The 16,562-nt window shown below is 41.6% G+C and overlaps 1 protein-coding gene across 2 annotated transcripts; it reads left to right on the forward strand.

Moving 5' to 3' along the window:
• The first annotated feature begins 1,023 nt into the window (after positions 1-1,023).
• Positions 1,024-16,069, forward strand: COPS3 (COP9 signalosome subunit 3). Of its 2 annotated transcripts, XM_074840497.1 has the most exons (12): positions 1,024-1,168; positions 3,817-3,946; positions 5,650-5,762; positions 5,865-5,914; positions 6,802-6,894; positions 7,607-7,786; positions 9,043-9,183; positions 10,304-10,477; positions 11,365-11,451; positions 11,782-11,895; positions 12,490-12,570; positions 12,824-16,069. In XM_074840497.1, exons 1-12 carry the CDS (start codon positions 1,114-1,116, stop codon positions 12,875-12,877), a joined length of 1,272 nt encoding a protein of 423 aa, XP_074696598.1. In that variant the 5' UTR covers positions 1,024-1,113; the 3' UTR covers positions 12,878-16,069. The 2 variants fall into 2 exon arrangements, with proteins under 2 accessions (XP_074696598.1, XP_074696599.1); XM_074840498.1 differs by lacking the exons at positions 1,024-1,168; positions 3,817-3,946; positions 5,650-5,762 and having other exon boundaries at positions 6,734-6,894.
• Positions 16,070-16,562: the final 493 nt, after the last annotated feature.

The raw sequence follows: 16,562 nt of genomic DNA on the forward strand, positions 1-16,562 counted from the left end.
ACCCCGAGGATTAAAGCTGCTAAAGAAGGGGGAGGCCTCCGAGTGTGACTAACAGGATTAGGCAACCGCTGAGCTGGAAAAGAAAAGTTTTTGGTCGATGGCAGTAATACGGCTTTAGCGGTTCCAAAATATTTCATCTTTTAATTCCAGAATGTTTTCCCGTGGAATATATGGTCCTTGTTTCACAGAATGGGCAAATGAGCTGTAGAGATCAGGAGACATGGGGAAGGTCACAGTGCGAAGGAAGGAAGGAGACCTGGCAGCCAGGCTGTACGTAAATGGCGAGGTTAGGAGGGAAAATGAGTGGTTTCAAGTCTGCATTCTGCTTTCACCTGCACCGGCGGCATTTTGCTTATTGCAAGGAATGGTATTTCAACATTAATTAAATTCCTGACTAAGCAGCAAGAGAATACATACATGTCTCCATGACAGGCAGAAATCTTTCCTTCTTCATGGACAAACTCCCTGCCCGCAGCAGCTCAGGGCTGCGTTACTTCCCCGCCTCAGCGCCTGGAGGGGTGGAAAATATCCTCCCTTTTATATAAACCGAATTAACCTGAATGAAGAACTCAAATCCTGTTCCCTGATATTAGGGCCAATGTTACACCGAAGCAGACGACAACCACCGCGCTAGGCCCGTCAAAGAGGAATTCGGCCCCCTCGGGCGGTGCAGCCGCTCCCTCGGCACCCGCCCCGCCGGCAGGTCCCCGCTGAGGGCCGCGAGGGGCGGGGACCCGCCGATCGAGCGACACGGGGCGGAGGGGGGGTGACGCCATCATGACGCCGCCGGCCCGCCCCCTCCCCAGCCCTGCTGAGTCACGGCTTCTGCTTGACGGCGGGGTCGCCACTTCCGGGCGGGCGGCAGTTGCCATAGCGACAGCTGCTCTCGCGAGAGTCGGCGAGGCGGCGGAAGTGACGCGCGGCGGCGGGCGTCTCGCGGCCCCCGCAGCGGCGGCTGATTGGCTGGCGGCGGCGGCGCCCGCAGCGGTGGTTCCTTCCCGCTTCCCCCCGCCGCTCCCGGCCCGCGCCGCCTTTCCCCCCCTCCCCGTCCCCACCCCCCCTCCTCGCCCCGCCCCGCCCGGAGCGCGCGCGGCCGCGCCGCCAGCCGCCAAGATGGCGTCGGCCCTGGAGCAGTTCGTCAACAGCGTCCGGCAGCTCTCGGCCCAAGGTGACCGGGAGGTGGGGGGCGGCGGGGGGAGCCGCCTGCGGGCCCGGGCGGCGGTGGGGAGCCAGCGGGGCCTGAGGAGGGGGCGGCGGCCGGCGGAGCTCGCCGGGCGCCGCTCGGCGGGTCGGGGCCTGCTCCCTCTCGCGGCGCTCCCTCAGGAGCGGGTCCGGCGTCCCTGCTCCCCTCGGGGGGCTGATGGGTCCGGCGGGGCCTTCGCCGCGCTGTGGTTCAGGGGCTCCCTCGCCACAGGCGGCGGCGGCCCCGCAGGGATCCCGGAGGGGTTTAGCCGCCGCTGGTTTGACAGCATACGAGGGGCCGGCTGCGCCCTTCCCGGTGCTCCTCGCTTCTTCTAGGGCAGCGGGCAAGGTAGTGGTTTTGGGTGGCTGGAGGTCCCGGGTGAGTGGAGCGAAACCGGCACCCGACGGTCGTGCCAAAATGTGAGCCTTGGAAATCAAGGGGGAGGAGCGGGCATCACAGGGACTTTAACTACGATTACATAGCCCAGCCTGTCACCGAACTGATGAGCGTGCAAGTTGTGGCATGTGTGTTTTAAAATACATTTCAAAAGTGTTAGCTGCTGGGGACGAAGCGGAGCATTGACAGAAGAGTCCTGCCTTACCACGGAAGCATGTGATAGGAGGCCTGAGACTGTACGTCAGAGTTGCCATAACCAAGTGTTCAGGAGGTCTTTTAATAACCATAGTTAGAATTCCTTAGTTTCATTGCCAAACTCCCAATTTTCCTCTGTGTGCACACAGCGTTTTCTAGTTCTTGAACTTTCTGTCTGTGTTGATGCTCCCTAAAATGTGTTCTGAGTGTTTCTCTGCATGGGATGTTTGCTGCCTGGAACTGATCAAAACCTGATGCTTTTCTCTATGGCCCCAGGGTTTATCTCTGGCAGTTACTTTTGGATGGAGCTCCAACCCTCTCTTATTTTGGTTTAACTTACTACATATAGGGTATTTTTACTGGGGATATCATACAGGAGACGAATTACACCCACAAGGTGCCGGTACAAACAGATGAAAGGTGATTCTTTGTACAGGTGTAGTTCAGCTGGAAAACTTTTTATTACAAGATTTTGTGGATGCAAAAGGTTTAAGGGGTCACTGGTTGACTTTATGGAAGTTCTTTCATTAGGGATGAGCCAGATAGACATTTGCTGTGAGAAAGTAAATCCAGACACCGGACAGCCTGCTGGAGGTTATGAGAGCACCCAGGAGGTCTGTGTACTTGTGGTGGTGTTGGATTCTGGTTATCAGCATTTGGCTGCATGGGAGGGGACATAAATGGACATTTAGTTGGGCTGGTGTGGGTATTTCTATTTACACTGTAACTTGTTCGGTGTGTGTTTGTGGGGAGAGGGTTTTGGGGTTTTTTGCTTTGTTTTTTAGGGGCATGCTAGGTGATAGCTGTAGAGTAGGGTGGATTTCTCTACTAGGGAGGACACCAGAACTAAGGTTTTGCAGTGCTTGAGTACAGTTATCAAACCATGGAGTGTTTTACAAGCCCTATTCCTTTCCATGCTTACACCTGGCGTTTTAATTCCATATGGAGAGAGCAATTTTGGGGACGGGTTTCTGGAGTTCCTGGGCTCTGGTTCCCCATTTGGAACTTTTGATCCCTCTGTTACTTCAAAGCTAACGTTTCATTGTTGGACTTCCCAGATTTTCAAAGGAAAAGGCCAGAGAATTGAGGATAATATAAATCTCTATGAATGAAGGCACTATTCCTCATTTTATGACTATTTTCGTAAGGGCAAGAGAACCTCTGTGTTTTCTCTCTAATCTGCAAGGATTGAACGTTGAAACAATACTCTGCTTCAGAAAGGCATAGTTTTAATTCACATAATTGGGGTGGAGAGGAAGAGAGTGAAAGCAGTTCAGGATGATTGGTCTGCTTTCTTTATAAGTTTTTTTGGGCTTACTGTACCTTCCTAATTCAAAATAGTTGCCTTTCATGCTGTGTTCATAGCTCACAACAAATAGAATAACACTGTAGTTTTAATTATGCAAAGTAAATTTAAGAACAGATTTTTAAATCCTTCTGTTGTAGGTACTTAGTTGTAATTTTAATGCCCGCTTCAAAAAAAAAGAAAAAAAAGCTTATGAGCAGACCTGAAAAGCGGATAGGGCACTTGAGGAGCAGCAAGGAACAAGCTCTGGTATTGGGATTTTTTAGAAAGCTGATTGACACTATTTTTGGTAGTTTTGGGTTTGTTCAGCTTTGTTATCTTATAACACCTAGAAGGCACAAGTGTAGATAAATTTATCCACATGAGGCAAAATTTTGCATCACGGTACACTGGTCAAAGTTCTGTAGACTTGGTTTAAATGGAGCTTGGCGTTGGTACGAGGCCCTGAAGCCCTCTCTCTAACAAGGTGAGCTGATGCCCCTTTTCATGTTGTGTTTGTGTTCTGAGGGCCTCCTCTGCAATCCTAAAGACCAGAAGCTTAGCTGTCACCTTATAAAAAAACACGTGGTGGGTATCTCACTTGTGGAAAACTAATGCCTATTGTATTAAAGAAGAGTAAATTCCCTGCGTGATACTACTTTTTCCTCAGGTTATGTCGGGAGGCAAGGTGTAATGAGGTATGGGAATGCGTGAGTGTTCTCTAATTAGAGTTTGACAATGATGTTTTGTATTTCAGGGCAAATGACCCAGCTTTGTGAACTGATCAATAAAAGTGGAGAACTGCTAGCAAAAAATCTTTCCCATCTGGATACAGTGCTTGGTGCCCTGGATGTGCAGGAGCACTCATTAGGCGTTCTTGCTGTCTTGTAAGTGTTGCTTTCTTTTCGTTAAGTATCTTAGTATTAAAACTTCAGGCAATGTGCTGAATTGTCAAGCAAATGTTTTTCTTTTGGACATAAATGTTTTCAGTCTGCATTTCTTAGACTGGTGCTTAATTTCCTTCAGTGATGCACATTTTATTAATAAAAATACCAAGGCAAATTTGTAGAAGAAAAAAGCCTCTGGAGCTTGTAAATGCCATTACTGTCAAATGGTAATATTAGGGGTTTGTTTTCCTTAAGGCTGTATCTATTTATCTTGTTTTTAAGTATTTTTCTGTACATGTTCAGCAAAAAGGTACAAAACTAACTTTGAAAACTTGATTGGCAGGGCATTCAGGTGCTGAACTGTAAGCATGAAGTAATGCCTTTTTTTTTTTCCTGTGAAACATGGGTGCTTATCATAGTTCTTGGGTATTTGTCTCTAGACAGCATTGAGGCTCTTACTGCTGTCTGTAGTTTAAGATAATATTTGAATTGCCTTGGTGATGCTGAGGTAAGGTAAAGATACTTGACCCTGAAGCTCAAACTGTTGTTTCTAGCTGTCCCTAACTGCAAGTGAAGCGTCTACAGGTTCCACTGTTGTTTTAAAGTTCTCTTTGAAAGGAAAGATCAGAATTATTCTACTTGTTCTGCTACCGGTTTGAAACAAAATGACTGTAATACACAGAGATAATGCACTTCAATATTACAGTTCGCTAGCATCTCATAAAAATGCATTATGGAATTTACAAAAAGCAGGGCATCAGTACTGCGTTAGCAGAAGAATCTTGTCATGGGGTACATGAAAACAGTTGTTAAAACAGGTGGAGGAAGGAAGATAGCTGTTTATAAGAACTAATATGTAAAATACATTATTTGAAGAGATGGTATAAGCAGAGCGCATAGGAAAGCTCTCCTGGCTGAAACGGGCATGGCGAGCTCCTACACTGGTAGAATAAGACTCTCTGAAGAGACAGGGAAGGGGTGACAGCACGTCACTTGGGCAGTCATAACCCTGGTGGGGAAGGGCAGTTGGTGATCTGGGTGGGTTTGGGCTGCATATTGCAGTGGATAGCAGCTGAAGTACTGGCAGGGTTGGGTACCTTCCAACAGAGTGTTTTTCTGTATGTTTCTGTGACATTTGTAGGATGCATAGCTGGGGTTTTCATTGCCCTCAGATGGGTGTAATCATAGTGCATCTTACAGAAAAACAATGTGCAAGGCTACAGGCTATAGGGTGCTGAGGAACCACCAGACAGGGAGAGAAACTAGAAGTGAAGAAGCTCCTAACAAGAGATACGTATCTAATAATTTAATAGTTGAGAAATCTTGAGCACGTTCAAGCAGGAGATGGCTGTAGGACAGGCAAAAGTGTCCAGAGAAGTTGTGTAGCTGAGTATTACAATTTGTCATCGTTAGCCAGTGTTTCTATTATGGTTGTAACTATTGTACCAGATAAAATCATCATTGTTTGCCATAGTTTGTTCTAAATTGTAGTTTGCACTAGATTGAGCGTGGAGGTGTGCACAGAAAGCATATTTTCAAATGTTGTGCAGTTCCTGGGGAAATTGTCTGCCATCTGTTGTAAACACTTTGGATTTGTTTGCAAGCATCTACGTGCATCTGCAGAGACTTAGCAGTGAAGATGAAGCTTTTTTTATTAATCTCCAAATGTTAAGTGCTAAGCCTTTTTTGTTTGTTTGTTTTAGGTTTGTGAAGTTTTCTATGCCCAGCATCCCTGACTTCGAAACATTATTCTCACAGGTGCAGCTTTTTATCAGCACTTGTAATGGGGAACACATTAGATATGCAACAGACACTTGTAAGTAAGCTTACTTTGAGACTTTATATATGTTTGTATAGCTTGGTATTGCTGATTTTTCACTGTGTTGGGTTTTTTTTGTTTGTTTTTTACTGTATTTAGTTGCTGGCCTGTGCCACCAGTTAACAAATGCCCTTGTGGAGAGAAAACAGGTGAGCAAGTATCATCTAGTACCAATAAACTACCTACATATCCACGCTCTTAAAGGGGATGTTACTAGTCTCTTAATCGCTTCGTAAAGATTTGCCACTAACTGCACATTAAGTATTTTTATTCAGCTCCTTATTTGTTAAGTTTACTGAGAGGTAATGAACCTAAACCAAAATTTTAAGATTTCTTTAAGGAAAATGTAAGGAAGATAAGTTGGGGGGGGGGGGGGGGCGCGGCGTGGGGAGTCACCTAAAAACGTGCTCTCTCACACAGACTAGGAAATCTGTAGTACCAGGAATGTTCTTCATACCGTGTGTGCATGAGTAGGAGAGAGCTGCAAAAATTATTAGCGCTGGTGAGTCAGTGATACTAGTTTCAGTGTTATTCTCACCAGTGTTATATAATGTTCTTAATGAAAAGCCTTAAAATGTAAAGAAAACTTGATTAAGAAATATTTGACGAATGTTGTTGTTGCTAAGATACTGACTTCTCAGGCCACTTTAGTGAAATCTAGCCTGAAATAGAAGTAGAGATCAAATCTGGTCAGAGTGGAGTAAAGCGAGAGCCTTGCCTTTGTTATTTGGTGGGAGTTTAGATGGTGTCATGGACTCAAGAAAGGTTTCCTTATTGATACAAATCACTGTCTTCCTGATGAGGTTGGCTTTGCGGAGCAGAATTGATGACTTTAGTTTATCAGGAGAAGTTGTATAGCCAAGGTTAATTTTATTTTCTGAGAGACTGCAGTATCCTACAAAAAGGGAACCTCAAGTTAACTATTACTTAATGGAACCTGTCAATTAGTGTTATTTTTCATTTGTAAGTGTCAACATAAGATCCAATGTGCTGCCATCTATGAGAAATTATCTGAAAGAGATGTAATTTCTGACAGCCCCTGCGAGGAATTAGCATTCTCAGACAAGCCATAGACAAGATGCAGATGAACACAAACCAGCTGACCTCAATACATGCAGATCTCTGCCAGGTAAGGCGAGCATAAGGGCTTTTTATGAGAGTAAAAGCTTATAAAATACCTATAACTCTTTCAGGAAATGCATGTTCACATATTGCAATGTAAAAATGGCTTTTAAGTGGGTTTTTTTTCAGTAATAAATAATATGATATACTAAAATAAAGTGCCCTTCTGTTAATTTTAAATGTTCAGTGCGTGTCCCCAGATCTTTGCTTTTGTCGATGACTTCTGGAAGTCCTTTGACATCCCTTCTCTCTGGGCTGAAAGTCACACAGCTTGTCTTAGGCAGTATAAGTGTAATATCCAGACACTGTTTGCTCAAGTTTGACAAAAGGCATGTTTGTCTCGGTGTCTTTGGCCTGGATTTGCACTTCTGTCTTGTTCTTGGCTCCTGGGATTTAGGGTTGGACAGGAATGTTTAGTGCAATATTTAGTGCTGCCAGCACTGTTGTCTGGAAGGCCTGGAGTTTCAAACAGCTTTGTCAGAGTAATTTCTTTGGGATTCAGATAATTTATAACAGTTCACAGTCTGTGATGAGGGTTTTCCAAATATCATGGTACAATGAATAACCTGTGTCACAGAACTACTGACGTGCGCTGTCTTTTCACTCTTGGAGGAGTGAGATTTATTAAATAGTATGAGATGAATTTAGTTTCAACTTCTTCCTCGTGGAGATTTGAATGGAAATGGCTAATTATGAAAACTTGATTTATTTTCTTGTAGCTCTGTTTGTTAGCAAAATGCTTTAAACCTGCCCTCCCGTATCTAGATGTGGACATGATGGATATTTGTAAAGAGAATGGGGCATATGATGCGAAGCACTTTTTATGTTACTACTATTATGGTGGGATGATATACACTGGGCTAAAGAACTTTGAAAGAGCACTCTACTTTTATGAACAGGTAACTTTAAATAAAATGGTAAGTCTAAAGCATGATCAATTGAAAGGCCAAAGTAGCATGTGTAGTACTGCTGAGAGGACATAGCATCTTTGAATTGCCACCAAGGATAGCAATAAAAGCCCTGAACCTGACATAAAGTACAAGCAGTCTCCGATTATTTTCATTCTTAAGCATATAAGTCTACTGGCAGATCTATTCTGCTGTTCATCATTCGCATGGGTTTTGGTTTAGCATGTGTGTTCATCATAGCAATACATAAAAACTGATTTGGGTTCGTGTTCACTATTAACTCCTTTATGAAAGGTACAGCCTGAAGGTACTCTTCAGTGTATAAAGTGAAGTAACAAGCAAGCTGTCTCTAGAGGCGTTTTCCTTTGAGAAGGTCTCTTACAGCCAAGTAACTACCACCATAAAACTATGCAACTGAAAGGTTGATGTTAAATTTATCTCACTATAAATATTTTTCAGATGCCTGCTTATTACTGTTAGTGTAGAAACAGTTCACAGGCTGACATTCAGCATTGTGTATTCTTAAAGAAAAAATAGTCCAGTGGTTTTGCTAAGACCTTTGTTGATTTGAAGAAGTATAACTCCCCTCAAAGGCTATTACAATATTTGCTGCTTTTACTTTCTCTGTGAAAGAAGAGAAAATCGCAAAATTGGGAAAACTTGTATTTGTGTATGAGAGGGAAACACTGTCAAATGTGCAAAATATACTGGTGCAGGATTTTTCTTTTCTGTAAACAAGGGTCAGGTCTTGAGTAGCTGGCAGTATCATAATAAACCAAAAGCCCTTTCCCTATTCTGCAGACCTCTTTCAGCATACTTAAATATGAGAGCTGATGATATAATAGCTTTATAAAACCTCTTTAAGGATCTGTGTAAATGCAGGTTCTGCAGGAACTGTATAATCATTCCTGGTAACAAGTAGCTACAGGTGATTTCAAGTACAACTTTAGATATATACCAAGGAAAGAAGTTTTGATTTGATCTTAACAGGGTTATTTTAAGGTACGCATCACTTTAACATGATATGTTTTGAGTAGCTTGTATAGAATTTACGTTTTTAGGACATTTTTGGATAATTCATTTTGACAGAAGTTAGTTAAGCTTTAATGCTCAAAGGTGAATTTCATGTGTCATTGTATCCTTCCTGCATGCTGCTTCAAACTGAGATTTTTTGTTAATGCAGTAGCTACCAGGATCCACCAGTAAGTACACTGAATTTCTATTCCATTTCTTTCTTTCTTGCTTAGGCAATAACTACTCCAGCCATGGCAGTCAGTCATATTATGTTGGAATCATATAAAAAGTATATTCTAGTTTCTTTGATACTACTTGGCAAAGTTCAGCAGCTACCAAAATACACTTCCCAGATAGTTGGTAGATTCATTAAGGTAAGTCTTGTGAATACAGCTAAATAATAGAACACCAAATCTGAATTTGTAAATGATTTTTTTTCTACCCTCATTTGATGGTACTGTTTAACATTGCGGAGCATGGCAAGTAACGCACGATGTGCCAGAGTACAGCCTCTTGCTGCCTTTCTAGTGTACAGTAGCTAAGGATTGTCTGGCAACTTCTGCATCTATTACAAACAAACTGTATCATTCATAGTGGTGATAAAGGTTTTTAAACTTGAATTTGGAAAAACTTTAGGGTTGAATAGTACTTACCAATATTCTCTTCGCTGATACTGCACATCCAACAATAGCATTTTATGTTTGAACTCAAACAAGACTCAGGTTTCACTTGGCTTTTAATATGCGGTGTCCTTGTATAAACATCCAACCCATAACTTCATCTAGTTTGAAGTAGGAAATGCTAAATAGTTTATTCCAAAGCTCCAGCTTTATAAAGAATAAAAGCTGCTGAAAAAGCTTCAAGTTTGGATTCTGTAAGCTTTCTGAGGAGGTGTAGGGTGGAAGACAAAACTGCTAGCGAGAGAGTTCTGCTCCTAGGTAAATAACACTTTTAAAAGTTAGTTCTTATTTAACACTGAGTTTGTTGATTTGTGACCAAAATTTTAGAGTTCCAAAAATCTTGTTCTGACTTCAAAGACTAATAAGCAAGCTCAAACAATTGCCATTTTAAAGTAATTTAGGTGAGCTAGTCTTCACCCTCTGATTCTCTGATGTCCATACTGTGATGCATTGTGGTCAAGGATGACAGTGTCTTAGAGGGTAAAACAAATGTAATGGGTGGGCAGTGACGAGTCAATATGCTACTTACCTTGAATTCAGCTTAATTCATATGCTGGGCAGCTAATAGACTTTTTCTTGCACTGCCATAGCTAGAATTGTCATACAGAGATCCTTGAATGATGTTTACTAAACCTTACATTGCAGTAACACAGATTTAGTGTATGAGGATTGTATTGTATTGCCATAAAGCCATGGGTGGGCATCATGTATTTTATGCCTGCATGGCTTCTAATGTTGAAGGAGTGAATAGATTTTGTGAGGCTGGTTGAACACTGTGTCCTTTAAGAAGGGTTCTCATTTTTTCTAATTGCAGCCCCTTAGCAATGCTTACCATGAATTAGCGCAAGTTTATTCAACCAATAAACCCTCGGAGCTTCGAAATCTGGTGAACAAACACAGTGAAACATTCACAAGGGATAACAATATGGGGCTGGTTAAGCAATGCCTGTCATCTCTCTACAAAAAGAATATTCAGAGGCTAACCAAGGTAAGAGGTAGTGGTTTTGTTTTGCTGAGAAACTGTGATTAGTTTTTTCTCAAAGAGTGTATCTTTGAATTGTATTCAATTCAGAGCAAAATGATAATGTAGCAATGTCATGGAGAAATGACTAAAACTGAAATCTGTGTCTCAAACAAATGACACTAAAATGCTCTATATAGAAAACCAGTTCAGCTGGCTACTTATGCATTATTTAAAAGGTGGTTCAATATGTCTGTCAGAGGGGTTTGCCCACAAGATTTTCATACATAATAAAAAAATTTGTGAGCGCTGCTACCCAGTGACCTTCCTCTCTATTCAAATTATATGAAAACTGAACTTTACAGATGGCTTCATTAGAGAAGAGTGAGTGAATAGGGCAGATTCTCAAAGTGTCTGAAGTAAAAGGAAAACTAGAAGTGGTAGAGTGATGTGCTCCTTCAGCTGAGACATCAGATGAATCCTTAAAGATGGTCAGGGGAAAGGTTTTTTTGGCAAGCTCAGGTGATGGTTGTTGCAGTAGAACTAACCTCAGAAGGAAAGCAATACATGCACCTCTTGAAGGAAATTCCAGAGATGGATGGTCACCTTATTCCTGTAAAAAAGGTGAGGGAAGAGGTTGGACATGGTCAGGACTGAGTCCAGGGTAGAAAGGAATTGAAGAAATGGAGTAGTGGCTCCATTAGTGTGGTCTGCATACATGCACAGAATAAAAAATTAATGTCTTTGGAGGAAGAGCTGACTCTGCTCCCATGGAGCTTTTATAAGTAACGTCTCTGTGATCCACTTGTTTCTTCCCATCGGACTTCAAAAATAAGATTTCATAAGCCATGAAGAATTGATAGGGAAAGTTCTTAACATCTAGTTTTAACTGCTTGATGCTTTCTAAATTTCAGACATTTTTAACATTGTCATTACAAGACATGGCAAGTCGAGTGCAGTTGTCGGGGCCCCAAGAAGCAGAAAAATACGTCCTCCACATGGTAAGACTTGTGACTTGGCTAAACTATTCTAATTTAAAAATTGATCCAGCGTAAGACTCGTTAAGTGTTTGGCTTGGCAGTGCATGTTCTGAATGGCTGAAGAACAGTTGTTTTTCAGGGTGAAGGAAATACTATCAGTCTGCTGTGGTGTTTAGACTGTTCTCAAAAAATCTTAAAAGACACTCTCTGCCTAAGATAAGGCACTTTGAGAAGCTGTTAGGAAATAAAAAGCTAACAAGTTAAAGATGATTCCACAAGGAGTCTGTATGTTGTAGTTACCTGAAATTCTGTTCTTAGTGATACCTTACATTAAACCCCCTCTCATTTCAGATAGAAGATGGTGAAATCTTTGCAAGTATTAATCAGAAAGATGGTATGGTCTGTTTCCATGATAATCCTGAAAAATATAACAATCCAGCTATGCTTCATAACATTGATCAGGAGGTAAATCTTTAAGATATTAACTGCTTTTGGAATTCCTACCGAAGAACCGTAGTCTGTAATCAGAGAGCTGCTGAGAGAAGCCAGTGTAGGTAACTTACACGTAGAGATTGAGGACTATGAATCATTATTTGTCTATTTCACAGTATTTGAAAGTTTTAGAGTGATAGTCAATTACTGTCAATGCAATCTCTGTTGTATCTTCTGTACAGCTTGAGATGTTTCAGTAGACTGCCTGCTTACTGTTGGTGATGGGAAGTTCCTTGAATTGAATGGATTAGAAAGATTGTTTTTAGAGTTTTAGACTTCAAGGACCACTTCCACTGGCTGTCGATTACCTGTCTGTAGGTTGAGGTGGTTGACCCACATGGGACTGTCTGTCAGTAGCCTTAAAAAGGCTTGTTAGGAGGATATGGATCAAAATGAGAGAATAAAAAAGGGTCTGATGCTTTCGTTTGGGAGAGGAGGGATGAGAATATTTTGACATGGAGCTTTTGTGATGGCAAAAGTTACTGGTTCTATATAGCACAGCCGTGAAATATCTTGAAGATCAAGTACAAGCTGGACAAAGTAATCGGCTTAATATATATTTTTAAGATGCTGAAATGTATAGAGCTTGACGAACGACTGAAAGCCATGGATCAAGAGATCACTGTGAACCCTCAGTTTGTGCAGAAGGTAATTGATTTAGTGTCTTGTAAAGATTCAGTGAAGTGAGTGTGTGTTGCACTGAATGTCCGTGTTTACAGTGTGAATAATTAGATATTACTACTAATAATATGTGCATAAACATCATGCTTTAAAACAAAAAGGAAATGTATGTTATTTCATATGCACTTTATTTTCCTACCTGTTAACTTCAAAGAACTGTGTGTCTCCAAGGTAAACCTTCAGACCTGTTTTTGAAAAGAAATAACTCTCTCCCTTCCAGAGTATGGGCTCTCAAGAAGATGACTCAGGGACCAAACCATCCAGTTATTCCTGAAATTAATGTTGCTCACCACTCCGCTTTCAAGTAAAAGCTTATGAAAGAGTCACGCCTGGAATAGGGCATTGAGGAGTTCCACGAAGAGAGCAGAGAGAACTGAGCTTTGCTTTTCACCTGGACATTAAGAAAATAAAAGAACACCCTCTCAGTACTGTATAATATCAGAAATATTCTCTGCAAAGAAAAAGGAAATCTCAAAAGAAACTTAAAAGTCTGTTGTGGATTTATTTATCTTCAGATTAACATCGTTAATGCATTAAATAATCTACCTTTTGTTTTAAAGGGTTTGAATGTTGCTGTGTTTCTGTAGCAGTCCTTTTTTTTCTTTTGCAAAAAAAAAAGTGTTATTCAGGGAAGAATACAAACTAGTGTTGGTTCACTTACAAGATAATTACTGGTTCATTATTCTGTATTTAAATTTGGCTCAAAGTGCAGATTTATCATATGTATGGCAGGGGAGAGGGGTGGAGTTTAAGTAAATTCTCTACATTATGATTTGCATATGCCCGGTGTAGTTGGCTGCTGTCTATTAAATGATGAAACAAGAACTGTGTTCTTCCCAAAAGGATGAGCATATTAATGAGTCCTTCTAAGGCAGTTCTGCTGAAAAGCAGAAATCGCTATAGGGAATCCATACTCGACAGCTATTTGTGATTTTAAGTTTCTGGTACAAAATCTCTCCTAATAACATTTGCTCTTGGATCAACCTTATTAGACCTAAACAAAAGGAGATTTGGAAGACCTTGGTGTTCTAGAGTTTTCTGAACATGAAGTTGTTTACACTGAAAGAAATTCAAATTTTTGTTCCTATACAATTGGCATGAAGGTATTTAACAGGCTAATAGTTTTCTGTGGTGAAAATCAGTTTAAATGAAGGTGATGCTATAGATCTTTGTCTCCAAAGAAAATAATTCTACGTGGAACAGAAACAGAATTCTATACAGCCCTCAAAATGCAGGATTTTACTTGGAGGTGACATACTAGAATGCTGGTTTTTAATTATTTTAAACATAAAAATGTTGTTGGGGTTTTTTAAGTGCTTCACCCCTTAAATCAATGGGCTCTTTAATTTTCTGTAGTTCTCATGTATCTGAAGATTCTCACTGTTCGAACACCTTTGAAACACTTCATGTCAGTGCAAATCTCCTACTATCTGGCATAAATAAACCTGTCGTCAAGTCAGACTGTGAGAAGCTCAGCATCCAGTGCTTCCTACTTAAACGCCTGACTAGGAGCTGCTCGCTACTGCTAACCTGCCAGCTTTTTTTCAGGAGCCTAAGTGGGAGCTAAGCATTTCTGGCTCTTGCTGTGTGAAGCTTGTATGTATTGAGATCACCCATGGTTGAAAATACTCCATTTGTGCTTCCAGAGCTGATACAGAACTGTTGGGGTTTTCACTTAAAATTGGTGTCTTAATTCTAGCAGAGTCTCTGTGACAGCGGTATGCTTCCTAGTAGAGGAGAGGGGTCCCCAGGTTGTTCAGGTGGTGAATGACGTTTTTAAAAGTATAAAATAGCAATTTAGGATTGGACACAGCATAGGTCCGTAGTGTTAGTAGCTCACCACTGAGTACTTGTGCTTCCTATCATAGAGACTTCCATATTTGAAGGCAACTTGATCTTAAAGCAAAATCTTGTGGTTTTTTCATAACTCGCCTTACCAGCCTTGTAATTAAAGATATTTATGATTTTTGAAGGTTTTTTTTTTTTTTTCCTAGTTAATCCTGCAGTGATTTCAATGCTGAACATGCTTATGCAATTTTCCTCTCTGGTACTGTGGAAGTGTTAAATTAGTAGATTAGTAATGCTGTGGGCTCAAGCACAAAGCTGGGTTGTTGAAGTGTTTACAACCATGTGCGGTAGTCATAGAAAGGACTGCAAATGACTAACCCCAAATGCCACCTGTACAAAAATGTGGATGGCTCACCTTTCGTTGCCAAGGGGAGAATGTACGCAGGATGCTTTCATGAAGTTGGAGAAGAACCAGAAATGTCCATTTTGCAGTGGCTGAGCTTTTATACCACTAGTTCCTATTAGTGAGCATGGACTTCCCCGCTGAGAGCTGCAGGGTGGCTTTCTATCCGTGGAATTGGAATCAAACTAATGCATGCAGCTGGCAAATAGCAGCTACATTTCCTCTTTTTTGCCTAAAGTAGATGAAATAAATCCATGCTCACATCAAAAGGATGGTAGAAATAGCTATGTAATAGTTTCAAATAATAGATGACACTATTTTTCTTAATCTGATTTTTAAGAGGGCAAATGTTTTTAAAGCTAGAGAACTGCTAAAGTTCCTTCTCTTGACGTGGATAGTTGTGCTGTTAAACTCCGATTGCTGTTGAAAATTCAAAGTCGGGTCCCACCTGTAGAATCAGTAGATAAAGCATTCACCGCAAGTGCTTCAGGGAAGGGCTTTTAAGTAATAGTTTGATAAACACATACGGTCAGGCATCTGCATGTCTGGAGATACTGTTGAAATTAAGTCAGATTTTTAATGAAGTAGCTCCTTCAAGTCTCAGAACTAATTGCATGGGCTGTGGTCAGCTTAGATGCTTTGAGAGCACTCGAGCTTTGTGGTTTTAATTTGTATTTATTGCAAGGGAGGACTTTTGATCAAATACAAGAACGCTGCGTGCTACACTCCTCCGAACTTACACTCTCAGAGGTCCTGGGGCTAGTGTTCCTGTTGCGCATGGCCACAAGACGTGTTCATGAAATACTGAGTGCATGCTTTGATATCTAACTCCTGTTTTCATGCATCTTAATTAGCAAAGATCTAAAATGCAGTTCTGAAGGCAGCATTAGACATGCAGCTACACTTCTTAGCCACAGGAGGGGTCTCTAGTTCAGTTATTATTAGCAGGTATTAAAATGTTTCTAAGAAATGGTTAGAAGCTGTTTGTGTACCACCACCCCTCCTCTTTTTGTGCCACCGAGGAGCCCCAGTTGGTGACCTCCGCTAACACCTGCAGCACTGCCACTGCGCCATGCGCTTTTGTGTAACTCCAGCTGCCTCCTCCTCCACAACTGCCCTTCTCTACTCTGCAGTACAACCGCCACCCGTTGTATGTGTTGTCGTAGGCGATCTGTATAACCTAGGAAATGTTTTCTGCATGGCCAAACTGGCTGAGGAGGTTAGTCCTGAGAAGTTGTTTAAATGTACTATTGGAAAAATAAAGATAACAAACGAGTCGGTCTTAGTTTGTCTTAAATGAGATAGTAGGTCTTTTGTATTTGGCTTTTCCTTAAGTTTTTTTGGGGGGGGGGTCTTTTGTTCTTGTCACTTCTCAGGACGTGATTCTGGCTGACTGGCGGGAGGCTGTAGTTGTCTGCTGCGTGTGGCAGTGCCCTCTGCTCAGGAGTTGTTCAAACTCTGCTGGTGACTTCTCGGAGCCCTCCTCAACTATCTCAAGTAGAAGCAGTAGTTGGTTTTGTGCAAAAAGTGTGTCTTCCTTGGGAAGTGCTGCTACAGGTCCTTGTCCAAGGTGGGCTCCAGGGTTAGATGGACTTTGCATCAATCACTTGTATTCATATCTGATCTTTGTGTTACAATAATCATCCATCTCTGACCATCTGAGTATCGTTTTCTTCAGAGGCATAATTATTAGTCCAGGCATGGCTGCTTGGAGCCAGAGGCATATATTGTCGTCTTATCAGTGATAGCTTCTCTCTCGGGATTTAAG

This window comes from Strix aluco, chromosome 15 (assembly GCF_031877795.1).
Source record: "Strix aluco isolate bStrAlu1 chromosome 15, bStrAlu1.hap1, whole genome shotgun sequence".
Taxonomy (NCBI): Eukaryota; Metazoa; Chordata; class Aves; order Strigiformes; family Strigidae; genus Strix; species Strix aluco.